Source organism: Lolium perenne, chromosome 4 (genome assembly GCF_019359855.2).
Source record: "Lolium perenne isolate Kyuss_39 chromosome 4, Kyuss_2.0, whole genome shotgun sequence".
NCBI classification, from domain to species: domain Eukaryota; kingdom Viridiplantae; phylum Streptophyta; class Magnoliopsida; order Poales; family Poaceae; genus Lolium; species Lolium perenne.
The window spans coordinates 282,695,208-282,717,574 of NC_067247.2; the positions used below are offsets into that span (position 1 = coordinate 282,695,208).

The 22,367-nt window shown below is 43.9% G+C and overlaps 1 protein-coding gene and 1 long non-coding RNA gene across 3 annotated transcripts in view; one reads left to right on the forward strand and one right to left on the reverse strand.

Moving 5' to 3' along the window:
* Positions 1 to 3,917: 3,917 nt before the first annotated feature.
* On the forward strand, positions 3,918 to 5,687 carry LOC127295564 (uncharacterized). Its single transcript, XR_007847917.1, has 2 exons — positions 3,918 to 4,873; positions 5,004 to 5,687. It is a non-coding gene; the product is annotated as an uncharacterized lncRNA (long non-coding RNA).
* Positions 5,688 to 15,481: 9,794 nt separating this feature from the next.
* LOC127295565 (protein SUPPRESSOR OF QUENCHING 1, chloroplastic) overlaps positions 15,482 to 22,367 on the reverse strand; it is a 33,846-nt gene continuing 26,960 nt past the window's right edge. For both annotated transcript variants that reach the window (XM_051325529.2, XM_051325532.2), the window contains exons 20-28: positions 20,732 to 20,889; positions 20,095 to 20,144; positions 19,897 to 20,018; positions 19,643 to 19,750; positions 18,312 to 18,404; positions 18,064 to 18,100; positions 17,603 to 17,850; positions 16,278 to 16,427; positions 15,482 to 15,882 (exon numbers count right to left, since the gene is read on the reverse strand). In XM_051325529.2, the coding sequence (XP_051181489.1) occupies positions 15,709 to 15,882; positions 16,278 to 16,427; positions 17,603 to 17,850; positions 18,064 to 18,100; positions 18,312 to 18,404; positions 19,643 to 19,750; positions 19,897 to 20,018; positions 20,095 to 20,144; positions 20,732 to 20,889 (1,140 nt within the window). In that variant the 3' untranslated portion in view covers positions 15,482 to 15,708. The remainder of the gene's footprint in view (positions 15,883 to 16,277; positions 16,428 to 17,602; positions 17,851 to 18,063; positions 18,101 to 18,311; positions 18,405 to 19,642; positions 19,751 to 19,896; positions 20,019 to 20,094; positions 20,145 to 20,731; positions 20,890 to 22,367) is intronic.

The window sequence follows — 22,367 nt, forward strand, 5'->3', positions numbered from 1 at the left end:
ACAATCGATCGATGGAGCCTGCGATCCCCGCACGTGCTCGCGTGCAGTGGTTTGCTAGTTGACTCGACTGAAGCGGATTCTTGCGCGCTCTCTGCTGCAATGGAGACAATCGAATTCAGCACGACAGCACGGATGACGCACGCTCGCTGCGCCGTAAGGTGGACGAACAGCCGGCATGCATGCACGCTTGCGTCGCCCGCCCGCGCGTACATGCATTTGCCCTTGCCCTTGCAAGGAGAGCGGTCCGGCGCCTACGAACTCGACAATGCACTCGATTATTATGGATCACAGCACATGCAGCGGAGATGGCCGGCCGGACGGTGGCGCTCCACATCGATCGATCGCCATGATAAACGCTAACGTAATAATTCGTCGTTTGTTCGCCGGTCGCACGCGAACATGCAGGAAACACATGAATCAAGTAAAGGAGAGGTACTCCCTCCGGCGTCTTCGACGGCGGCGGCCGCAGGGGGGCGCTCGTGGCGTTTTTGCAAAAAGATCTTCTGGGCTTTTCTGTGTTCTCCGGGTTTTGTGAGGTCTTCTTTGCAAAGTGTCGGAGCAGCTGTGTTTTCTGGAGTTTTCATGTCGTTTCCGCGTTGTAATCCGATGTTATTTTAACAGAGACGTGGTAACTTCTCAAAAAAAAAAGTAAAGGAGAGGTACGGCACACGTGGCGCGCTGGCTCCCACAACGCCACTGTTGGCACAGTTCCGTTGTGGTTCTCTTTCAGATGCGCGCAGCCTGGCTTGCCAATGCGGTGGAGCAGCTCATGCTAGTACGCCCGGCAACCACGGCGTGAGCGCGAGCGAGGACTGCACATGCACGCATGTGGTTCTACTGTTTGAAGTCAATCCCAGGCCCAAAGGCTATACGCGTCGGAGACAGGGCCTGGTAGACATCGTCTCGATGACATCGAAAGTTATCTCCCGTAGAAGGAGCTATGTTTGCGAAGGATCGAAGAGAGCGTTGAGGGCGCTCCATCTATCTGGTTGCTAACTCAACTCAAGATGATAGGGTATCTAACTGTTGTGAGTGGATGGTGCTAAATGGTGTCTGTAGACCTTATCTTATGGCTGGGACTCGGGAGTTGACGTATGGTGTCTACCACACGTGCGTCCCTAAGTGCAGTACTGTAACGTTGCCTTATGGATGTTAGTTCAATTTCCCGATGGTGTTGGGAGCTGGGACATGAGATTTGGGAATGGTGGCTATGCCTGTCTGGTCCGGCAGACTTATGACTTCTCGCTCGTCGACAAATGTGTGGGTGGCTGGTTCGCACTAGCTACTACCCATCTGAAAAAGGACTGCATGCGTTGTGTACGTAACAATGGACCGGTCGATCATCTACTGTACCACCTCTGCAACAGTTCATGATCATGAGCTAGCTAAACCAGCCGCGCGTAGGAGCTTGCCACGTATGACACGAGTACGAGCGGTGCATGTAGCGGTAGACCGATCACTTGACATGCGTCTTCTCCTTGTTTTTTCCACTTCTCCATGACCCCCGTACGCGAAGCATGCACCAGCCAGTACACACAATCTACAGGGCCGGCACGGTCTACCTCATAAAATCGGAGTACAGAGAGCCGATCATATGCGCTAGCTTGTGCAGCTCGCAAAAGCGGTTTGATTGTCCCGGCTGGCCGTATGAAAGTAGAGAAAGTAACGACAACCACACACATGCTCTGTCTCTTGCTGCATTTCGGTTCATTTTTTTAAAAACGAAATTCTGTTCAAATTTACCGACATTACGTTTAATGTGCCTCCCACGTTGGACGGGCGCGCATATGCCATCCACACCATTACACAATCCATTCAGCCACTACTTGGGGTCAAGGATGGCAAACTTTGAATGCAAGAGCAGGTCAAAAGCTCCCTGTGGTGTCCAGTTGATTCGGCCATGTACTACGTGTGGTGCTGGTGCCGATTCAAAGAAAAATGTATCAGAAATATGAGTCGCTCTACATTTGCTGCTATGTGAAAAGCGGTTTCTTGTCAGAGGCCATGCATCTTGCATGCAGCATGCAAACCTATTTTATTCCACTATATTCTTCCGATCAATTCTACCTCTCTCCTTTTCTTTCTCCCTGGAAAGTGGCGCTTGTGCACTTGCTCCTGACACAAGATTCGTTTGAACCACGTCAAGTTGTTGGTTCGCTTCTTCTATCTGACGCAATGAATTGGTTCTCGCTATGTATCGAACCGGCTCCTAGACACCTTTGAATCACTTTGGGCATACATAGTGTATGGACTTAGTCATGTGCTTATATCTAGTTCATCAATTTGATCTATACAATTGAAAAAAATATAACATTTGAAATTTCTAATGACATAATGTTTTTACTATTTACTATGGATCAAGTTGACAACCTATAGTTAAATTATGGTGTGCCTGGAGTGGTATGATGGATGGAAGATCCGCGGCCCTGGGAATGGTGACACAATAAGGGCATCTTCACTGGAGCGTCCTAAATAAGCGGCATAGCCACTGACACAATGCTATTAGGGGCGCCGGCACAAGCTCCCTTAAAATAGGGAGGGATTCCCAACACTGACAACCCCTATATTTTTTTTGGGATCACGGTGAATCCAAAATAAACTGCAAATTTTATTCAAATTTAGTTATATATAACAAAGTTGAATGAAAATGCTACACTTCAACTAAAACCTAGCCTACTAGTTACCGGTTAGGGGGCGCGTCGGGCCAGTTGGCCGCCTGCTCCCCCCCCCCCCCCCCCCCACCCCCCCTCACCACCCTTTCTTCGCACATATGGCGGTGCAACATTGCCGTAGGTGTGGCCGGAGCTCACCTGCGCTGCTGGTACTTGAGCGCCGCTCGCCACATGCGGGATGCCTCGTTCTAGGCGACCCTCGCTTCTTCACGAGCGACCGAGGCGGCATGCCTATGAGCATTGAGCTTGAGAATTCTTTACCGCTCGCTCGCCATGAGGAGACGACCATCCTCCTCTGTGGGCGCCCGTTCGCGCAAGATCTCAGCGACGCACTCCAACATGGCGACGTTGGTCTTTTCGAGAATTTTTTTTCGGATCTTTGGGTCTAGTGCTACGTTGAAGGAGGCTAGGATTACAGCCTCCTCCGGGTCCTCGATGCCCCCCCCCCCCCCCCCCTTCCGTTGCCCACTACGCCTCCTCCTCCACGACCTCAGCCTTTGCGTCCACTACGAACGTCTGGTTCCATGATGTCTGCAAGGTCACAAATGAATATCATGGTGGACCTTGATTTTTAGAGATTTAATTGCCTCTCCTTACTTTCACTTAGATGTACCTTCAAGTTGTTCTTAAATCCAAAGCAAAGTAATAACTGTTGTTTTGAGAAGTTTGCGAATAAGATTTAAAAAAAGATGAAAGTAAACGAGACAACATGAATGATAGTAAAGTAGATGAAACTCAATAAGGGTAAAGCGTTATCGGGAAGTTGCGGATCCACCGCTAACCTAGGTGTGGTAATTAGGAATATCAATTTTGTCTTTCATATATGTCTCTGTATGGCAAGGCTCCTTGTATGATTATATGTACTGGTCCTTGCTATCCTTGTGTACACATGATTTACGGAGGCAGCGGATCGGTGTCACTTCGTACGCCCGTGTACCACCAATCTTCTCTTTCGTAATAGATGGCCCCATTTTTCTGGTCTCACAGTAAGCCACATATAGCGTTTTGCTTCTCCTATCTTCGTCCCCAATCCTTCGTACGTGGGCTGGACCGACGCCCACAAATTGATTGCATTTGATTTCTTTACGTTCTGCACATTAATACAAATTAATGAATTTCCTTTTCAAGAGTAACCGATGGATTACTCTCCCTTTTAAAGCAATGGTGCTACTCCACTTCCGTTTGTCTCAGGAAGATTAATTGCCACAATTGGATCTCCACGCAGCTGCTCTTGAGAATTCTTGACTCTGAGAATACTTGAAACTTCTCTTTCTTAATAGATGGCCCCATTTTCCTGGTCTCACAGTAAGCCACGTATAGCGTCTTGCTTCTCCTATCTTCGTCCCCAATCCTTCGTACGTGGGCTGGACCAACGCCCACAAATTGATTGCGTTTGATTTCTTTACGTTCTGCACATTAATACAAATTAATGGATTTCCTTTTCAAGAGTAACCGATGGATTACTCTCCCTTTTAAAGCAATGGTGCTGCTCCACTTCCGTTTGTCTCAGGAAGATTAATTGCCACAATTGGATCTCCACGCAGCTGCTCTTGAGAATTCTTGACTCTGAGAATACTTGAAATTTCTCCCACAGATAAGCAACATGTTGGAGCCGAGTAATTCGAAGCCCTTCCGCAGCCCCATGGCTCTAGGAAAAGGGATCGAAACCAATTCTCAAGCATCAGCGAAGCGTCAGATGCCGCGGTGCCTCCAGGTTGTGTATGCGCTCTGTCACCGAAGTTTTCCATCCATGCAAGGTCAGATGTGATGATCTACTGATTCCTTATTGTATCACAACAGTCTTATTTCAAAACAACTGATGCTCATTGCTATGTCCGTGGGTTGCAACAATGCCTACCAGACGCCTCACCTGTTCCCACTTTTTTCCATTGGTTTGCTTCTAGAGCTCCTGATGGTTATTATCCTGGCCTTGACCAGTTGGTCCGCTTTGTCAGCTCCCAGCTTCGCAACTGGTGATTGCATCAGGACTATGGTCATGGGGAAGAACGTGATCGAGAGATTCAAAGCAGGATTTATAGTCCTTTCGTGTAGGGACATGTGATTGTGGTTCTCAAAGGCCTGATGCTTTTCCTGTTTTATTGAATGTTGCAGGAGAATGAAGATGGTTGATACTGTCCAAGAGAAAATAGATGACTCTGCATGCATTTACTTACCTCAATCGTTGTGATTCATCCATGAAGGTACGTAATTGTTCTGCAAGATTTTTTCCTACACATCCATAGCAGCCCTGCATAATTTCTACAATTTTTTCTTTCGTTAGTTGTAAGTTGTTGTCAAACTAACTCCACCATCTTTATATTTGCTTTGCAGATGATTTTACATACTCCTATATATAAAAAGCAGCAGGCCATGCAATGAGAAGAGAAAATTACAGACTACAATTGCCGATCTCACCTGAATTATATATTACATGTTTTAATTACCCTTTACAATTGTATATATTATTTATGTTTTCCCTGATTGCATTTCTTTAAGAGCACCAGGTCATGCAATGAGAAGAGAAAATTACACACTGGAATTGTCAATCTCACCTGAATTATAAATTATATACTTTAATTACCCTTTACAGTTATATATTATTTATGGTTTCCCTAACTGCATTTCTTTAATTTTTCTCTACCTATTGGTTTAATAAAAGCTAGGAATGAATCCAATTTAGTATGGTACCTACAATACTACCTTCGAGTTTTATATTATTTATGTATAAACTCAAACACCATTATAGGTATTATGCATTTACTGGTTACAGTTATGCAATATTATCACATCTCTGATTTATGTTGCTAATTTACATTCATATACGAATTTGATAGAATCCCTATTATATTTAACAAGTGTTTCCTACCAGCCTATGACAAGACGAGTGGGAAGCAGATTTTATCGACCTATATACCATTGAGATCACGAGAGTGGCATCTAACAGTATGTTGATAACTTTTGTGCGTCACTAAATTATCATATGGGGTGATCGATACATAACGAGAAACTTTAATATATGATGACTATTTTGTATTTTCGCATTCGTGGATTATCTCAATACATCAACCTTATTTTATTTAGTGCAATATACATGTATAAGTTATGTTTTTCTCAGATTCTTATGTGCTCTATTCTCAAAAATTTCTTTCCAACATGGTCCCGCAGCAACGCGCGGGGTATCATCTAGTAGCTAAATAGGAGCAACCCACTAAGGGTATATATCTCAACATGCAAGGTGTCCACCTCATCAAGCATCCTACACCAATTCTAGGCTGCCACATCATGCAATCCTTCCATATCATCAAACCATATCTTAATTTTCAATATCTATTTTTGTAACTCTCTTTAGACCATATGCCATACGATGTGTCCCACTATCTTCAATTATCTCTTTGCATTCTAAACTGGCGCACGTCATAACTTGGAAAAGGCAACCATTCATGATGCTAGATAATAGCCAGGTTGAACGTCTTATCTTTTACCTGCCTCTACTTATGTAGTGCAAAGTCTGTTGCTTCCTCTCCGTAACTGAAGCCCTTATGGCAATTGCATTTGAACAGGCATGAGCTTATGCGTTGTACTAATTGTAACGCACATAATTAAGCTCTTCCACGTAACCTTCATCCTATTTATTCTTCATGTTATATATATGAGTGTTCTATATATATTCCTACCCAACAATTGGCACACACCAGCATCTCAGATAACTATCTAGATAGCTCTCCTTGTGGGCGTACTGCGTGAAGTTAGAGCTCACTTTTTATCACCTGTCTCCCGTCCAATTCCATCTCTCATACCATTAGGCATGCGCTCTCAGCCTGCCAATACCAGATGCAGAGCTACACCATGGCCATCGGGACGATTGAGTTTATCAAGGGAAACTTCCTTACCAACTCACATCCTGCTAGGTGTTTTGCCTGTTACATCAACTTACCAAATCTTTTGATGTTCTTTGTGACATTATTTCTTTCTCTACACTTGGATTGTGATGTGCAAAAAACGTGAGTCCTAAATCTATTTATGATGCTTGCAGGTGCTTCAAATATCGAAATATAGGTTGTAGGATGGCGGCACTAGAATTGTTCTCTTTAGACTTTGAAATAGAAGATTATATCTAGAGGCATTGTAGTCCAATTTTTTCTCAATTCTTTAAATATAAGATTCCTTATTTGTGGTTGTTCATGCACACGTATTGAGCTGAGGTAATTACAGTACATAGTGTTGTACTACTATTATATTTTTATTTCATTGCTTCACATGTTTCAATTCAATAGAAGAAATAGGTCTCTGACTTTTGTGACGGTGATGCTTTCAGTAGTATCTGACACAAGTGTTCAGGCAAAAAACTATTACTCATCTCCTTTTTGGGGATAATTTTGTTACATCTAGCTTAATTGCTAAAAATAACAGAAATGATTCCATGCAAATTCAGCTGAGCTTAATTTCCATATATGCTTGCACGTTTTTCCGAACCTTATATTGGTTTCTTCGAGTTCAAATCGAACCAAAGTTTAGTAACATGAAATGTATGTATCAGTGATTCACCTCTACGCTTTGTGCTGTGCCCCCAAACATTTTTATACCCCACTACTTTTTTTACTGAGCTTCTCTTAAAATACTTCCATTTTGTTTTGTGTTAGATCGCAACCCCAAGTTGGCCATTAAGAAGATGCAAGCATATACAGGAATTGTTTTGTCTCCTTTTCGAAGAGAAGAATTAATCATTAGTTATATTTGCCAAGATGAAGCTAAAAAGAAGCCCTATATCCAAGGTGTAGTCAAAAAACTAATAATAGACCAATATGCCTTTGATGTTCAGTTTGTGTTGTATTTTTAAAATAAATAAACAAAGAGGCGGTGCTTATTCATCAACCTGATTTACTTTATCCCCCAATATGTATTAATATTTTTCAATGAACCAAGTACTGTTATAATTGTGTCTCACCAATTTTCTCATAGTATCAACATTATGTTTACTTCAACACATCATGCCACAAGTTTCCGCAGCAACGCGCGGGGCATCATCTAGTTATATGCAACGAATGGTTCCTACTCCAAAGTCCCGTATGCAAATATTGTATGATCGACAACATTATTGATAAGAAGCACTTAGACAATCAACTTAGCTTTTTTACTTGATAATTTGGCTGAATGTAACTATGTAAGAGCATCTCCAGCCGCGTCCCCCAAAGCGTCCCCCAAACCGCGCCGGATTGAGCGTTTGGGGGACGTGTTTCGTTCGTGCCGTCTTTGGGGGACGTCGCTCCCCAGTCGCGTCCCCCAAACAAAAATTCGGAAATTTTAAACTTAACGAGATTCGACTAAGATTCGTCCAAACTTACATAGATTCGAACGAAATTTGACTAAATTTAAACTAAACCTAATCTAGAACCACTTGCGGCAGCCGGAGGCGTCGTAGTACTGCTGGAAGTTGTACATGTCGTCGGTGACGACCTCCTGCTTGACGCGCTCGCCGACGGGCTCGTCCTTCACCGCGCCGCTTGGTCCTGCCTCGCTGTCGTCGGTGAGGTCCACCAGCGGCTTGCCGGAGTCGCGGAGGGACAAGGCGATCGCCGAGTCGAGGTCGCCCCTCCAGGCGTCCTTGTCGTTCATGGACGCCAAGAACGCCGCCCGCAGACCTGGGCAGTCCTCGGGGTCGTCGCTGCTGGCGATGAGCCGCTGCTGCCGCTCGTACTCCGCCAGCAGCGCCGCCTGCGACGCTTCCTCCGGCTCCTCCTTCACCTCCGTCTTCGGGATGAGGAGGGCGCCGCCGCGCCTCCCTTGCTGCCGCCGGCTGCCGCTGCCGCCACGCCTCGTGTTGATGGGCGTCGCCGGCTCCTCCTTCACCTCCCGTTTGGGGACGGTGTACGGCGCCGACCGGTAAGACGAGGCCGGCGTCGATCGCGCCGGTCCTGAGGAAGAAGAGTGCGAGGAGGAGGAGTACATCGTCCTCCTCGGCTGCCATTGAGGAGACGGCGGCGGTGACGACGGCATCTCCAGCCTTGGAGCGCCGTTGCGGATGCCGCGGATGACGTTCTCGAGGGTGCGCCCCGGAACGCCCCAGAACAGGGCGCGTCCGTCCTTGTTCTAGCTATTGGGGCCGCCGACGAGCCCGTCGGTGCTGTGCATCTCGACGTCGTACTTCGCCTGGAAGTACGCCGTCCACCAGGCGTCGTTGTTGTTGGCCGCCCACGTCGGATCCAACCGCTCCTCGGCGGTGAGTTGAGCCCGACGGGCCTTGATGCCGTCCATCCATTGGTCCGTGCGCGGCTTCGGCGGCGGCGGAACGCCAACGCCGTTCACGGCCATCCTCCAGCCGCCGCTGCTTGGCAGCCGCATGTCCGGCGTGACTGGATAGCGGGCGTTGTACAGCGCCCACACCTCCGCCACGGTGAGGCTGCCGCGGTCGAAGCCGTTCGCCGCGGCGATCTTGCGGGAGGACGAGCTCGACATTTTTGGAGCGGCGAGGAGAAGATCTGGGAGGGGGGAGGCGGCGGCGACGAGATGGTTTGTGAGCGGTGAGAACTGCCGGGCGTCTTTAAATAGCGGCGGCAGCGGGTGGTTGCACGCAATAACGCCGGCGCGGACGGCCACGCGGCTATGCACGACGAGACGCGTCCCTGCGTCGCCTGGGAAAACAGGGACGCCATTAACGTCGCTTGACCAAAGGTAGGCGACGGGGTTTTAGGCTTCCGAGCCGCTGACGCGTCGGGCCCGCGTCGGTTCGCCTCGCTTTTCGTTGTGTCCGGCGTGCCCGGTGCGTCCCCTGTGGGACGGGGACGGGCTCGGGGCGCCGGACACCGTATGGGGGCGCGCCGGACAAAAATGGGCTTTGAGGGACGCAGTTGGAACGGTTTTTCTGTCCGGCGCACCCCAAAATTTTTTGGGTAACGGTTTTGGGGACGCAGCTGGAGATGTTGTAAGGACCGACATGAGGAGCTACCGAGATAGCGCGCGGGCGATCGGAGTATGGCGTCGGCGGAAAAGGTAGGGGTGTCCGCCGATCGAGTAGGGGCAGCACGCGCGGTGAATCCCCACGCGCGCGCTCGGCTCAGGGTAGGCAGGCATCATACTAGGCAGCGGGTGCAGTGCAGTGCAGCCGTGTAGGTACCTTTTCGCGCGGTAAAAAGACGTGCCGGCTGCCTAGCAAGCGCAGCACGGCGAGCACGCGCTGCCCGTCGCCCGCGGCGGGCGGACAGCCCATGTTAAACCGATCCAGTCTCTGCAAGATCCCAGCTTAATCTATTCGCCGCCCTAGACGACCGGTGCGATTATGTGGTGGATGGTGGTGGTGGCACTCGCACCGTCACTGATGATCGATCGCTCGTGTGGCTGGCGGTGGTGGTGGCGCCGGCCATTGGCTATTGCATCTGCCTACGCAGTGCGCTGCAGGTTTGGCCCTCCCTGCGTGGCTGCCTGCACGTAGGCTGTCTGCTCGTAATTATGGTTGCAAGCATATCCTGCCAAAAAATCCACTTAAAAGTCTATTTTATTTCATTCATGTTTAAAATACAGACCAAAATTAGAGAACAACACAAAATAAGCGTCAAGTGGCAGTTTGGTGATATCCCGCTCGCATCCAGAGCGCAACCCCTTCGCCCAGCCGCTCATCCCCCACCCCACGAAGAGTGTTCGGTCCTTTGCTTGGTAGACGTTATTTTTGTTGTTCTTGCATCTCTCGCCGCCGCTCGTTTGATTGATGGTTTCTTCATCGACTCGTAGATATACAACGACGATGAGATGATGATCCATCAGTTGATGGAGGAGGAAGATGCATTTGACGCTGATATTCAGGAGCACTTGTTGATCCTCACTTGTCTTCGAAAAAGTTAACCCAACGAGTAGAAGAAGGCTTCACGGCGTGGAGGTTCCAAGTTTGGGAGGAGGAAACTAGTTGAAGGTCATGCTCCATCATGCAACTATAAGATCAATGGTTACACATATGTAGAGAGTTGCATGAAGGATGTCGAGCGGGCATTTGGTATAATCTAATCGCGAAGCAAAAGTGATGGATCAGTTGATTGGGGGACACTCTCTACATATGTGTAACCATTGATCTTATAGATCTGGAGGCAGGAGTAGCAGACGTTGCCTTACCTCATCGCGTCGTGCCGCCTTGGCACGACACCGGCAACACTGGAACCAATCTGCGTCGATGTGCCAACTGATGGGAAGGTGGACATTGTCCCATCTAGCAGGTTCCGATACAACACCCATGCCACGTGCATGGAGATGTTGACGCAAGTGCACTTCGCCTTGGACCGCGAGGACCAGCCTCGATGTCGTTCTTCGCCTTCTTCCACAGCCAGCCCATGGTCCTCTCGAGGCGAGCGTAGCTGGTGCTCTAGCGATAGAGGACGAGAGTGGTTGTGGAGCAGGCGGTGTGGGCGAGGGCAGGCGCGCCCCGTTTTACCTTTAAATGGACGTGGACACGAGCACCATCAACGCCGACACAACACTCCAATCGCACATACCATTGATGGCGACGTAGAAGATCAGAGCTGCCCGTCAATCCTAGCACACGCGTGGAAGGGCTAGCGTGTGGAAGGTGAAGCAATCGTTCGGTCGCTGCCAGGCTTAGGGCGGAAGAGGGAGGACACGTGGGAGGTCCACGGCTGACACATTTCCAACTAAATTTGAGCTCAAAAAGAGTCACCGCGGACGCGTCGGTCCGCTTGAATCAGACCACTGGGCTAGGTTTGCCTATCTTCATGTCCATGCGGACCAAAACGGACAGCCACAATCCGTTTGTGTCATGCCATTGTGTAATGAACGAGACGAGAACCTAGGATATTAAGAAAATTTTTGATGAGGAAAATGCTATTTTGATAGCTGATTTCTCTGGAAAAGAGATCAATGAAGTCGTTATGCAAATGGAAAGAACAAGGCGCCAGGACCAGATGGGTTTCCCGCGGAATTCTACCAAATTTTCTAGGAAGTTATAAAATCTGATTTGATGGCAATGTTTGATTGTTTTCAAAGGGGAGAGTTACCCCTTTTTCATCTGAACTTTCGGACGATTATTCTGCTACCTAAGAAAGAAAACGCAATACAAATTCAGCAATATCGCCCCATATTCTTATTAAATGTTAGTTTTAAAGTATTTACCAAGGTGGGGACGAACCGTGTTACAACAATTGCTGAAAGTGTGGTGCAGCCAACACAAACGGCTTTCATGAGACAATCCATGAGCTTCATAGGAAGAATATGGACGGTGTACCTTTTAAAATTGATTTTGAAAAAGCTTACGACAAGATCAATTGGTCTTTCTTGCAACAAGTGTTGCGGATGTAAGGGTTTGATCCTAAATGATGTCAATGGATTCAAAATTACATTGAGAAGGGCAGCGTGGGTATTAGAGTCAACGATGATATAGGTCATTACTTTCAAATACAAAAAGGTCTTCGACAAGGGGATCCGCTATCTCCTATTCTTTTTAACATTGTTGCGGATATGTTGGCTATCCTAATTGCGAGGGCCAAAGAGGATGGTCAAGTTGTTGGGCTTATCCCTCATTTAGTGGATTGGGGTGTTTCTATCATTCAGTATGCCGATGATACTATCCTTTTTATGGATCATGATTTTGATAAAGCACTTAATATGAAATTGATATTATGTATTTTTTTTAACAATTGTCGGGTCTGAAAATAAATTTTCATAAGAGTGAGATTTTCTGTTTTGGGAAGGCAAAAGAGGTGGAAGATGAGTATAAAATTCTATTTGGGTGTGACATAGGGCACTACTATTTAGATACTGGGTATCCCTATCCATTTCAAAAACTAAGGAATGGTGAATGGAAACCAGTAGAGGATCGCTTCGAGAAAAAGTTGAGTAATTGGATTGGTAAAATTCATATGGTGATCGCCTAGTTCTTATTAACTCGGTTTTAACTAGCCTTCCCATGTTTATGCTTTCTTTCCTCGAGATACCGAAAGGAATTCGGAAGAGGTTAGATTTTTTTTAGGTCTTGTTTCTTTTGGTAAAGCGATGGGCATAAGAAGAAGTATAGATTCACAAAGTGGACTATTATATGTCGGTCAAAAGATCAAGGGGGCTTAGGTATCGAGGTTCTAGAGTTAAAAAACAAGAGCTTACTTAGCAAGTGGTTATATAAGCTCTTGAATGAAAATGGCATGTGGCAAGAGCTGCTGCATAAGAAATACCTACATTCTAAAACTTTATCTCAAATTTCAGCAAAGCCAATTGACTCCATTTTGGAAAGGATTAATGAATGTTAAAGAAGACTTCTTCGCTAGAGGATCTTTTGTTATCGGTAAGGGTCGTAATACTTGGTTCTGGGAGGATATCTGGTTAGGGGATAAATTGCTCTCATGAATACCCAACCCTGTACAATATTGTCTACCATAAAGGTAACGGCTGCAAGTGACATGGACTCAACCCCACTAAATATAGGATTTAGAAGGCCATTGGGTGGTAATAAGTGGGATAGGTGGATCCATCTTTTACAGCGACTGATTTTGGTTCAGCTAACTGATGTTAATGATGAATTTAGATGGAACTTGACTACTTCGGGATCTAAAATCAATGTATCATGACTTTCTCAATGACCATGCTGTTTATCTTAGGAAATATATTTGGAAGACGAAAGTCCTATTAAAGATTAAGATATTCATGTGGATCCTTCATAAGAAAGTGATTCTTACAAAAGATAATTTGCATAAAAGAAATTGGCAAGGATGTACTACATGTTGCTTTTGTGATCAAGAGGAAACAATACAACATCTCTTTATATCGTGTCCGTTTGCAAAAATGATATGGAGAATTGTGTTTATGACTTTTAATATACCACCACCTTTGAATATTGCAAATATGTTTGGGAATTGGTTAAAAGGGCTGGCTAAAAAAGATAAAGGACACATTAGAGTTCGTGCGTGCGTTGTTCTTTGGGCGATATGGAAGGTCAAGAATAACTTTGTGTTTAACAGCAAAAGTTTTCCATCATTTTTGCAGATTATCCCTATGGCTATCTATTGGATTCATATGTGGTCCTATCTACATCCGGCTGACAAGCTATGGATATTGGGTGCAACCGACTGACAATGGTAGCACACAGGATTTCTACAGCCAGTGCGGTTGGTGTGCTGATAGACGGCTGACATGTTGATGCAGAGACGCTCCATGTTGCTGTTTTTTTTTAGATGGCTCATTTTTGTTGAGACCTTATGTGATCCATGATTTTGTAATAATGCTCTGAGATAATATGATGTACTGCTGAGGATGCTCCATTTTGAAAAAAAAAAATGGGGCTGGAGATGTCCTAAGACGGTGACAATTGCATACTACCGTTCAAATGAATAAGGCTTTTTTTCTAAAAGTCAAATTAAGCAAACTTTGACTAAAGTTTTAGAAAAATCTGTCAACAAACAAATATGACGTGCTATAGATACCATCATCGGGGCTCTCTGCATGTGGCTGTACAGGGAACCAAGGGAAAGACGAACTCAGTACCTACAGGGCGCCATCAAGATCTCGGTTCCACAGGGACCGCTGGTCAGATGCCCTGAAACCATGTGGATGAACAGGTCTACTAAACAGAGTGGTTCTTGACAAAATTCTGCAGGCACGACTCATAACTCACAGTACTGACAAGCTATCCAACGACGGACACGATTTAGATTGTCTAGCATGTTCGCTCGGCCCGTGACTGATGGCTATCATCGGGATATCTTAGAAGCAATTCGAACGTAATAGAACCAAGAAGCTAGCTTAGCTCCCGCTTACCGACGACCAACCTAATGGAGCTGCACATGCACCTAACGACATCGTAACACATATACGCCGTCCATACAGAAACCTCATGCCTTGCGCACGACTGCTCAACGATTCCAATCCCAACAGCAACAACACTGCTCGTTAGGCAACACGATGGCCTGAAACGCAGGCTGCTTTGCAAATGGCAGTCATGGCGCTGTTCAAACACATGCCATCTGGGGCGCAATTCATGGACCCTGGACGCGACATAACATTAACAATCTGCCAGTCGGTGATGCATGAGTGCATGTCTTGAGTCCCACAAAGATTAACAAATCTTGATCACAATCTGCCGCTAGATTCCAGTCCGTCCTTAATCTGTTATCTTAATCGTGTGGTACTCATTCGCAGGATGCGGAAAAGCAGGTGGTGACTGGCAGGAAACATATATGAGGGTCAACAAGACATGTCTGACAGCTAATAACACCTTATTAGTCGTCTGAATCACCATTGGGATGCCCCTCCATGTGCATCGCCTGAAAACTTAATGGGACCCCTCACATGCTCTTCAACTAGTGCGCACTGATCCTACTGATATCTTTACAGGAGAATAATGGTCACGGTTCAAGATAATCTGATTACGAAACGATGCCAATCATGATTCATGGTAAGCAAAATCACTAACTGAAGGAGCTATCAGCTAACACGCTATATGTTGCACATGAAGAGGCCATGACAGCTAATATTGTTCTTCTTGTCACTCCTAACAAACAAAACTGACAGGGGAAACATAACGTCCGGATCCGTATAATCTGAATGCTAGAGGTTGACATGTCTAAATTTTGTATTCATGGACATCAAACACCCTTGTCTCTCTCTTTGTTTAATTCCAAAATCGAGATTCTTGATTGGACATGTCTCTAAATCTCTAATTGGATAACTGATCAAATGATCTGCCCCTAGATGCCCATGTGCAAGACTAAACGGTGAGGTGAAATAACATTTTCTATCCACGAGAGAATTGTGCAAAGAAAAGGGCGAGAATCACACATTCTTCCCAAACACATGCACGCCACTACAGTGCATGCGGGAATCAGTTTGTTCAATTGATTTGTATAAAGACAACTCCATTTGGATGCCAAATGGACTTCATACAGGTGTTCCAAACAATCAATGGACTGGTAATACAAAACTAATCAGCTCTGAGCGGAGCAAAGGTCCAGCATGTCAGCCACACAACATACAATGTCAAAAGAGCCGTGAGACTAAAGATAAACTCACATTCAGGATAAGAATGCACAGTACATAATCACCCCAGATCCAACTATACCTTAAGGTTCTTACCAGCAGCTATTATCTGTGAGCTACCTGAATTATCTCTTGGCACCACTGTATAGGCTAGAGTAATTTGTGCCTGGCTGGGTACCTCCTCTTGGAATTTGACATCAAATGCAACAGATTGGTAAAGACAAACTTCATCTTCTTTGCAATAGTAAACCTACAAATTAGAATACAAAGATACTCATAATACAATCTAGAAAAGAATAATTCATTCAGTTTGGCTATATGTTGGTAACAAAAGTAAAACCCATGTCAAAAAGTGCAACATGGGGATACTTTTGTTGAATAAAATAAAAATGAGCACCAAGGGTACCGATGATCATAGTATAGTGGAGTTCTCGTGTCCTAATTCAATGAGGTACCCACATGGATTTGAGATGATAGGATGCATGTTGCATGTACTAGATTAATTTTCTCTCACCTACTGTTCGGGACTACTTTTATAGCAAGAAAACATGATGCTGTAGTGTTAACAAAACCATCATGTTGTGTGATGAAATTGAGTTCCTACAATTTTAACAAAAAAGTGCTTGATGTTAAACATATTACTACCTTGCAGTTGATCCTTCCCATTGATGACGACGAAGATGTTCTTTTGAACTTGAGTGATGCCAGCCCGTCTGAGTCTAGAGATCCATTTACTGGCTCGATCTCAATTGCATTAGCTGGTTCTGTTTCCACGTCAAATTTGCTGCGAGCTTCCTGATCCCCACAGAAGTAAAAAAAAAGGAACAAGATTTTAATAATATTCTACAAACAAGCAAATTTATCATCTCAAGTAGCTCATGCTGATAGTAAACTGTTTCAAGAAATGGTCTACAAAACACAGAACTAACATTAAAACAACATATGCTAAATGATAGTAATTAACATTTTTACAGCGCCATATAACATGTCAGATCTGATTAGTGTTATCCTTGTTCATGTCTTACTGTCCTAGCCTTCACACATCTATAATGAATCAGGTACTTCTGGTTTACAGTCCACCTAGGCTCTAAGAGACCACACAAGCTCTTAATAAAAACAAAAATTCTTAAGGAGAACTGCACATTCAAGGATATGGAGGTAGCAAGAAGCATGAACTTACAAGTGCCACATATATGCTTTAATATGTAACAGATACTAAAAAGACTTTAAAGCATATACTGTATGAAGGATGCTAATAAACAATCAAATGAAGAATGCCACTTAAATTTGTACCATGCTATAATAATTATAATTTCACAAAACTATACATTTGTTGTACAAACTATCCAAAACTCAACAACATTGTTCTTCAAAATTCCACAGTAAGGCTCAGTTTGCTGCTGAACCATGATGCGCCATGAACTTACAAGTGCCACATATATGCTCTAATATGTAACAGATACTAAAAAAGACTTTAAAGCATATATGAAAGAAGCTAACAAACAATCAAATGAAGAATGCCACTTAAATTTGTACCATGCTATAATAATTATAATTTCACAAAACTATACATTTGTTGTACAAACTATCCAAAACTTAACAACATTGTTCTTCAAAATTCCACAGTAAGGCTCAGTTTGCGGTTGCTGAACCGTGATGCGCTATGCTTATTTAATAATATATGTTGAAAATTAGCCACAAAAGTAGATAAAAGAGGGTCAGACAAACACTAAAATTGGCAAAAGTGGGTGCAGCAAACAGGATTAAGATAATCAACCGCAATGCCAAACGAGCTCTAAGAACACAATTTATCACAAAATTCCACATTATCGATTTTGCCAGTAGTCTGACTAGTGCCCAGCTGTGTAACTTTTATAAATAGCAAACGACCTTCAGTAACTATCAATGGCTATCATGTACCATCAACAATGCAAAGCAATATGTAGTAAAATTGTGAGAAGATTTTAGACCTTAGAGAAATGGTAACCATCAGGAACTGAGATTGCAAGAGACAAATATCCTTCCATTGAGGAACCTCCATCAACATTAATAACATTTGTGTCCGCTGATAACCTTCGTCTTAGGCGTCTCAATGTCTTCGGTTTTGGTGATGGTGGCTGCACTCCAGTCAAATCTAGCGTGCGCACGTCAGCACCTCTCTCATTCAAAATTACATACCTGATTGCGTTGTTGTTTGTATCTGCTACAAGAAATCTTCCTACAAGATATCAGAAGCACAAGCAGTTACCCCTCAGTTAACTTAAAACAAATAATATAGGGGAACAAAACTGTGACATGTGACACTTCTAGTAATTAACAGTTCAGGTAGTTAACATAAAAGCAAATAACATAGGGAACAAAATTGCATTATGTAACACTTCTAGTAATTAACAGCTGGCCCCTCAGTTAAATAACATAGGGAAATTATTACCGTCTCCCACTTCAACAAGTCCTGCTGGCTCAGATAGCTGCATCAGCAAATTCAAAACATTTGTGTCATTAAGGGCTTCCTAGGCAAACATTTCTGCCCACAACTAGTAAGGTAAGGAAAATACTCAATCAACCTATTGTCGAACTAGTACACAATGTTGATTAACGTAGAACCACATTTTTTCAATTAATAAACATTGCATATAAAAAACATTGCAGACAACAGAAACTGGTCAAGTGATCCCTCACTTGAGCTGACAAGGCTGGACCATCCTTGTATCCTGCACGTCCAGTACCAGCAATTGTTGTGACTTTTTTTGTGACAGGATCTAACCTTTTTATCTGCAGAAGGCAAAAGTTAAATAATAGCATAAGTTGCAATAAAACAACAACGGTTGAAAGAAAGAGGCAAAAGCATGGGACATGTTATATGCACTAGACACATGAGGTGTACTATTGCACTAGAGGCACAATTAGCACCTCTAGTGGCCATACAAAATTCAAACAAATTTTGATAACATTGACAACACATGCATCTGCCGTAGCACAAAATGTCACATCTAAAATTCGGCCAACGCACCAAAAAACAGGAAAAGAAAATTCCTGCCAGTAGCAAATTCAAATTCCGTGCAAATAATAGTTTTCTTGTGCTATTCAGTGTCCACGGCAGAATTTACATTTTTTTGTTTCTCGATGTGGATCAAATTTAGATTTAAAAATTAGCGAATAGATGTTTTTTCTCGCTGTTGACCACTTTTTCCTAAATTTCATGACAATTAGAGGTGCTAATTGAGCCTGGAGATACACTGGTATACTATAAACCCCTCATTTACACTCCAAAAGTATCAAGGAAATAGAATGCATGAGTACACAATTTATAGAAGTAAACTGCCCAGGCTTGCCTGGCCGTCGCTCCGTCACTGGACGTGGGTATCCACGAAGGTGCCCGCTCTGCAACCAGTCTAAGGAGACTATGAGTCACCCCCTGCACCCCTGTGGCATGAAGTGCTCTTGTGGATCCGATATACCACTCCACCTCCCATTGAAGATGCCTTCGCGGACTGGTGGCACCTTGCCATCCGTTCAAACCCATTGACCTTGCGCAAGGGAACCACTTTGGTGATCATGCTTAGGGCTTTGTGGATATAGAAGCAGCTAAAGGCTGTCGTCTTCAACAATGCCTCGCCCAACGTGTCAGCCTCCTAGACACGATCAAAGCGGAAGCAAGATCGTGGGTCCAGGCGGGGGCAACCAGGCTAGCAGCCCTACTATCTAGTTCCTAGGTATGTTGCGTTGTAACCTGGGTCTTGCGCTTTCAGGCTTGTACATAAACTCTCTCTTTTTATATATGCATGGAGGCGCAACTCCATTGTGTTTTCTCGGAAAAAAAATCCTGGCAACGCTGGGGTCGTGGGTGAAATATCTCTAACAACATTATAAAATGTGTTTGCGTTGAAGAAGAATATCAGAAATGGAAAAGAAATCTCAGAATCATCCAAATCTCCACTCTGATTAGGTTAATCTTGTTTCTTGAAGGAAAATTCACATACCAGATTTAGTACTAGAAGATGGTTGCTTACCTTGTGGTTGTAAGAATCTGCAAAATATATTTGCTTATCGCTAGCACAGACAACACCCAAGGGATGCTGGAGTAGCACATCTGAGCCAGTCCCATCATGGTCTCCAAACTGAACAAGGGGGACCATAGTTAATTAGCTTTTCTTCAGATATATTTAAAAAATGTAAAAGAACAAAAGAAATAAGACTAAATATGCTCAGCCAGGTCAGTATTCCACAAAAAACATAAAAAAAATGTATCAAGGGAGAGAAATACCCTAAATAAATTATCTGGAAACGTTGGGTCTCCCCCAGCAAGCAATCTTGACCCCCCTGACTTCAAATTAACAGCTCGAATGGAACTGCTTTCACTATCAGCAACAAATAACTCCTGCAATTCTGTGTGGATAATTTCTATGAATCAATGTCCGGTGGCTTCACAATATAAAGTAGAAAAACAATCACACAGAAATACCATGATCCAAAGAAATCCCAGATGGCTGCGCAAACGATGTGTTGGTTGAACTGCAATGTGAAACAACTTTTTTTTAGAATTCATAATAAGACATCAAAGGACCAATAACATTCAAGCACAATGATCAACAGGAGCCAGATGGAAACTTTAAAACATGAATGTCAATAAGCCCAAGTTGGTACTGTTTTAAGTAAATCAGTAATGCATATGGAACCCCTGTTGTTAGCACCCAAAGTGGATGTGAATACACATACGGTAAAAGGTTCCAAAACAGGGAACATTGGTAGAAAGCACAAATGTATCTGGAATAATTATTCTGTTCTAACTTTATGTGTATTAGAATGAAATAAAAACCAATAACGTATACAATGCCCATTCTGGTCTACAAATACACAACGGATTCCTGAGGAAACAAAATAGAAAGAAGCTGCCATACTCATTCTCTATTAGTCACATGGATTCAAATTCACCATGTAACCTCTCAGTAAAACATAATAAAATAAATTATTAGAAAGCAATCAGATACAGAGGTCTTTGCTAAACAACTTAAACTACAAGTTACATGCTCCAGCACTGTATGATCATAAAGAGGGCAGCTTAAAAACTACTTCCTTGACAGAAAGGGAAACACAATTACCTTGAACCATTCAGATTTTTTTCAGAGCCATTACCACTGAAAACTTCTGTTACACCATCACTTATGTTGTGCTTCCAGATCTGATGTTGTCCAGCCATAGCAATATACACAGTCTCCTCAGAGGGAGCATAGCAGACATCCCATGGTGAATTTAGAACCTAGAAAAATATGTTAAACTCTGTGTTCTATCAACATCGAGTTTGATATGGTACTTCCATTAATAGTGGTAAGCTAGTCAACATAATATGGATTCTCAGAACTGTGGTAGCACAGGTGTACAGGTATATCAATCCCAGACAACGAAGGTGGACTTTAGATTATCCTCCTCCTCACAGTCATGAGCTGATGACAAGGTTAGCACCCAGCAGCAGAAAACAACACAATACCCGCCACACTATGACATATACTTGCTGCTAACTATATCTGGTTCTCATGTGAGAATTAAGGATTAAAATTGAACAGTATAATCTCTATGGACTGCATAGCAGTCAACAAAGTGATGGACATTACAAATACTGAAACTGGTACTTCTACAACAAAGGTAAACAGAATAGAAATTGCAGCAGCAAAAATATATATGCCATGGCAGTTGCATGTAAATAAGCCTTCAATTTTCCGCTGCATAATTCCACATAAAATATGTAGGCTTTTGGGGAAATTGTGGATGGGTTGGTCACTTGGACCTCCACACCCTCTCATATATATAGCTCAACTTAGGCTTACATGTTAACTCATACACTAGAATAGTCTAGACACTACTACTATACTAACACTCCCTAGAATACTCTAGACTTTGCTAATAAACTAACTTAGATTCTAGCACACTACTGGAATATTCTAGACTTTCCTAGGAGACTACTACTAATCTCCAATTCCCCTAGAGCATTCTAGACTCTACTAGAGTACTATTACACTAATCTTAGATTCCAACACTCCCCCTCAAGATGGGCGATGGATATCTATCATTCCCATCTTGTTACATGCCAACAAACATTCCTTACTACCTAATCCTTTGGTTAGACAATCTGCTATTTGTTTTCTAGAGGTTACATGGCTTAACTTCAAGGTTCCTTCGTCAAGCCGTTCTTTAATGAAGAATCGATCTATTTCCACATGCTTTGTTCGGTCATGCTGAACGGGATTGTTAGCAATGTTTATTGCTGACTTGTTGTCGCACCAAAGATTCAATGGCCCTCTCCGCAGTAGCTTCAATTCTGATAGGAGGCCTTTCATCCATAACATCTCACACAAACACACCGCCATTGCTCTATACTCTGCTTCTGCAGTTGATCTTGAGACCACATGCTGCTTCTTGCTCCTCCAAGATACCAAGTTTCCTCCTACGAAGACACAAAAGCCTGATGTTGACCTTCTGTCATCAAGGCAACTTGCCCAATCAGCGTCACAATATCCCTCCACACTCAAGTGCCCATTGGCCTTGAACCATAGACCTTTTCCAGGACTTCCTTTCAGATAGCGTAAAATTCTATAAGCTGCCTCTAGATGTCCACTTCTTGGGTCATGCATGTAGCGGCTCACCACACTCACGGCATAAGATATATCAGGTCTCGTATGGCATAAATAGATAAGTCGACCAACAAGCCGTTGGTAGCGCTCTCTATTAACTGGATCTCCT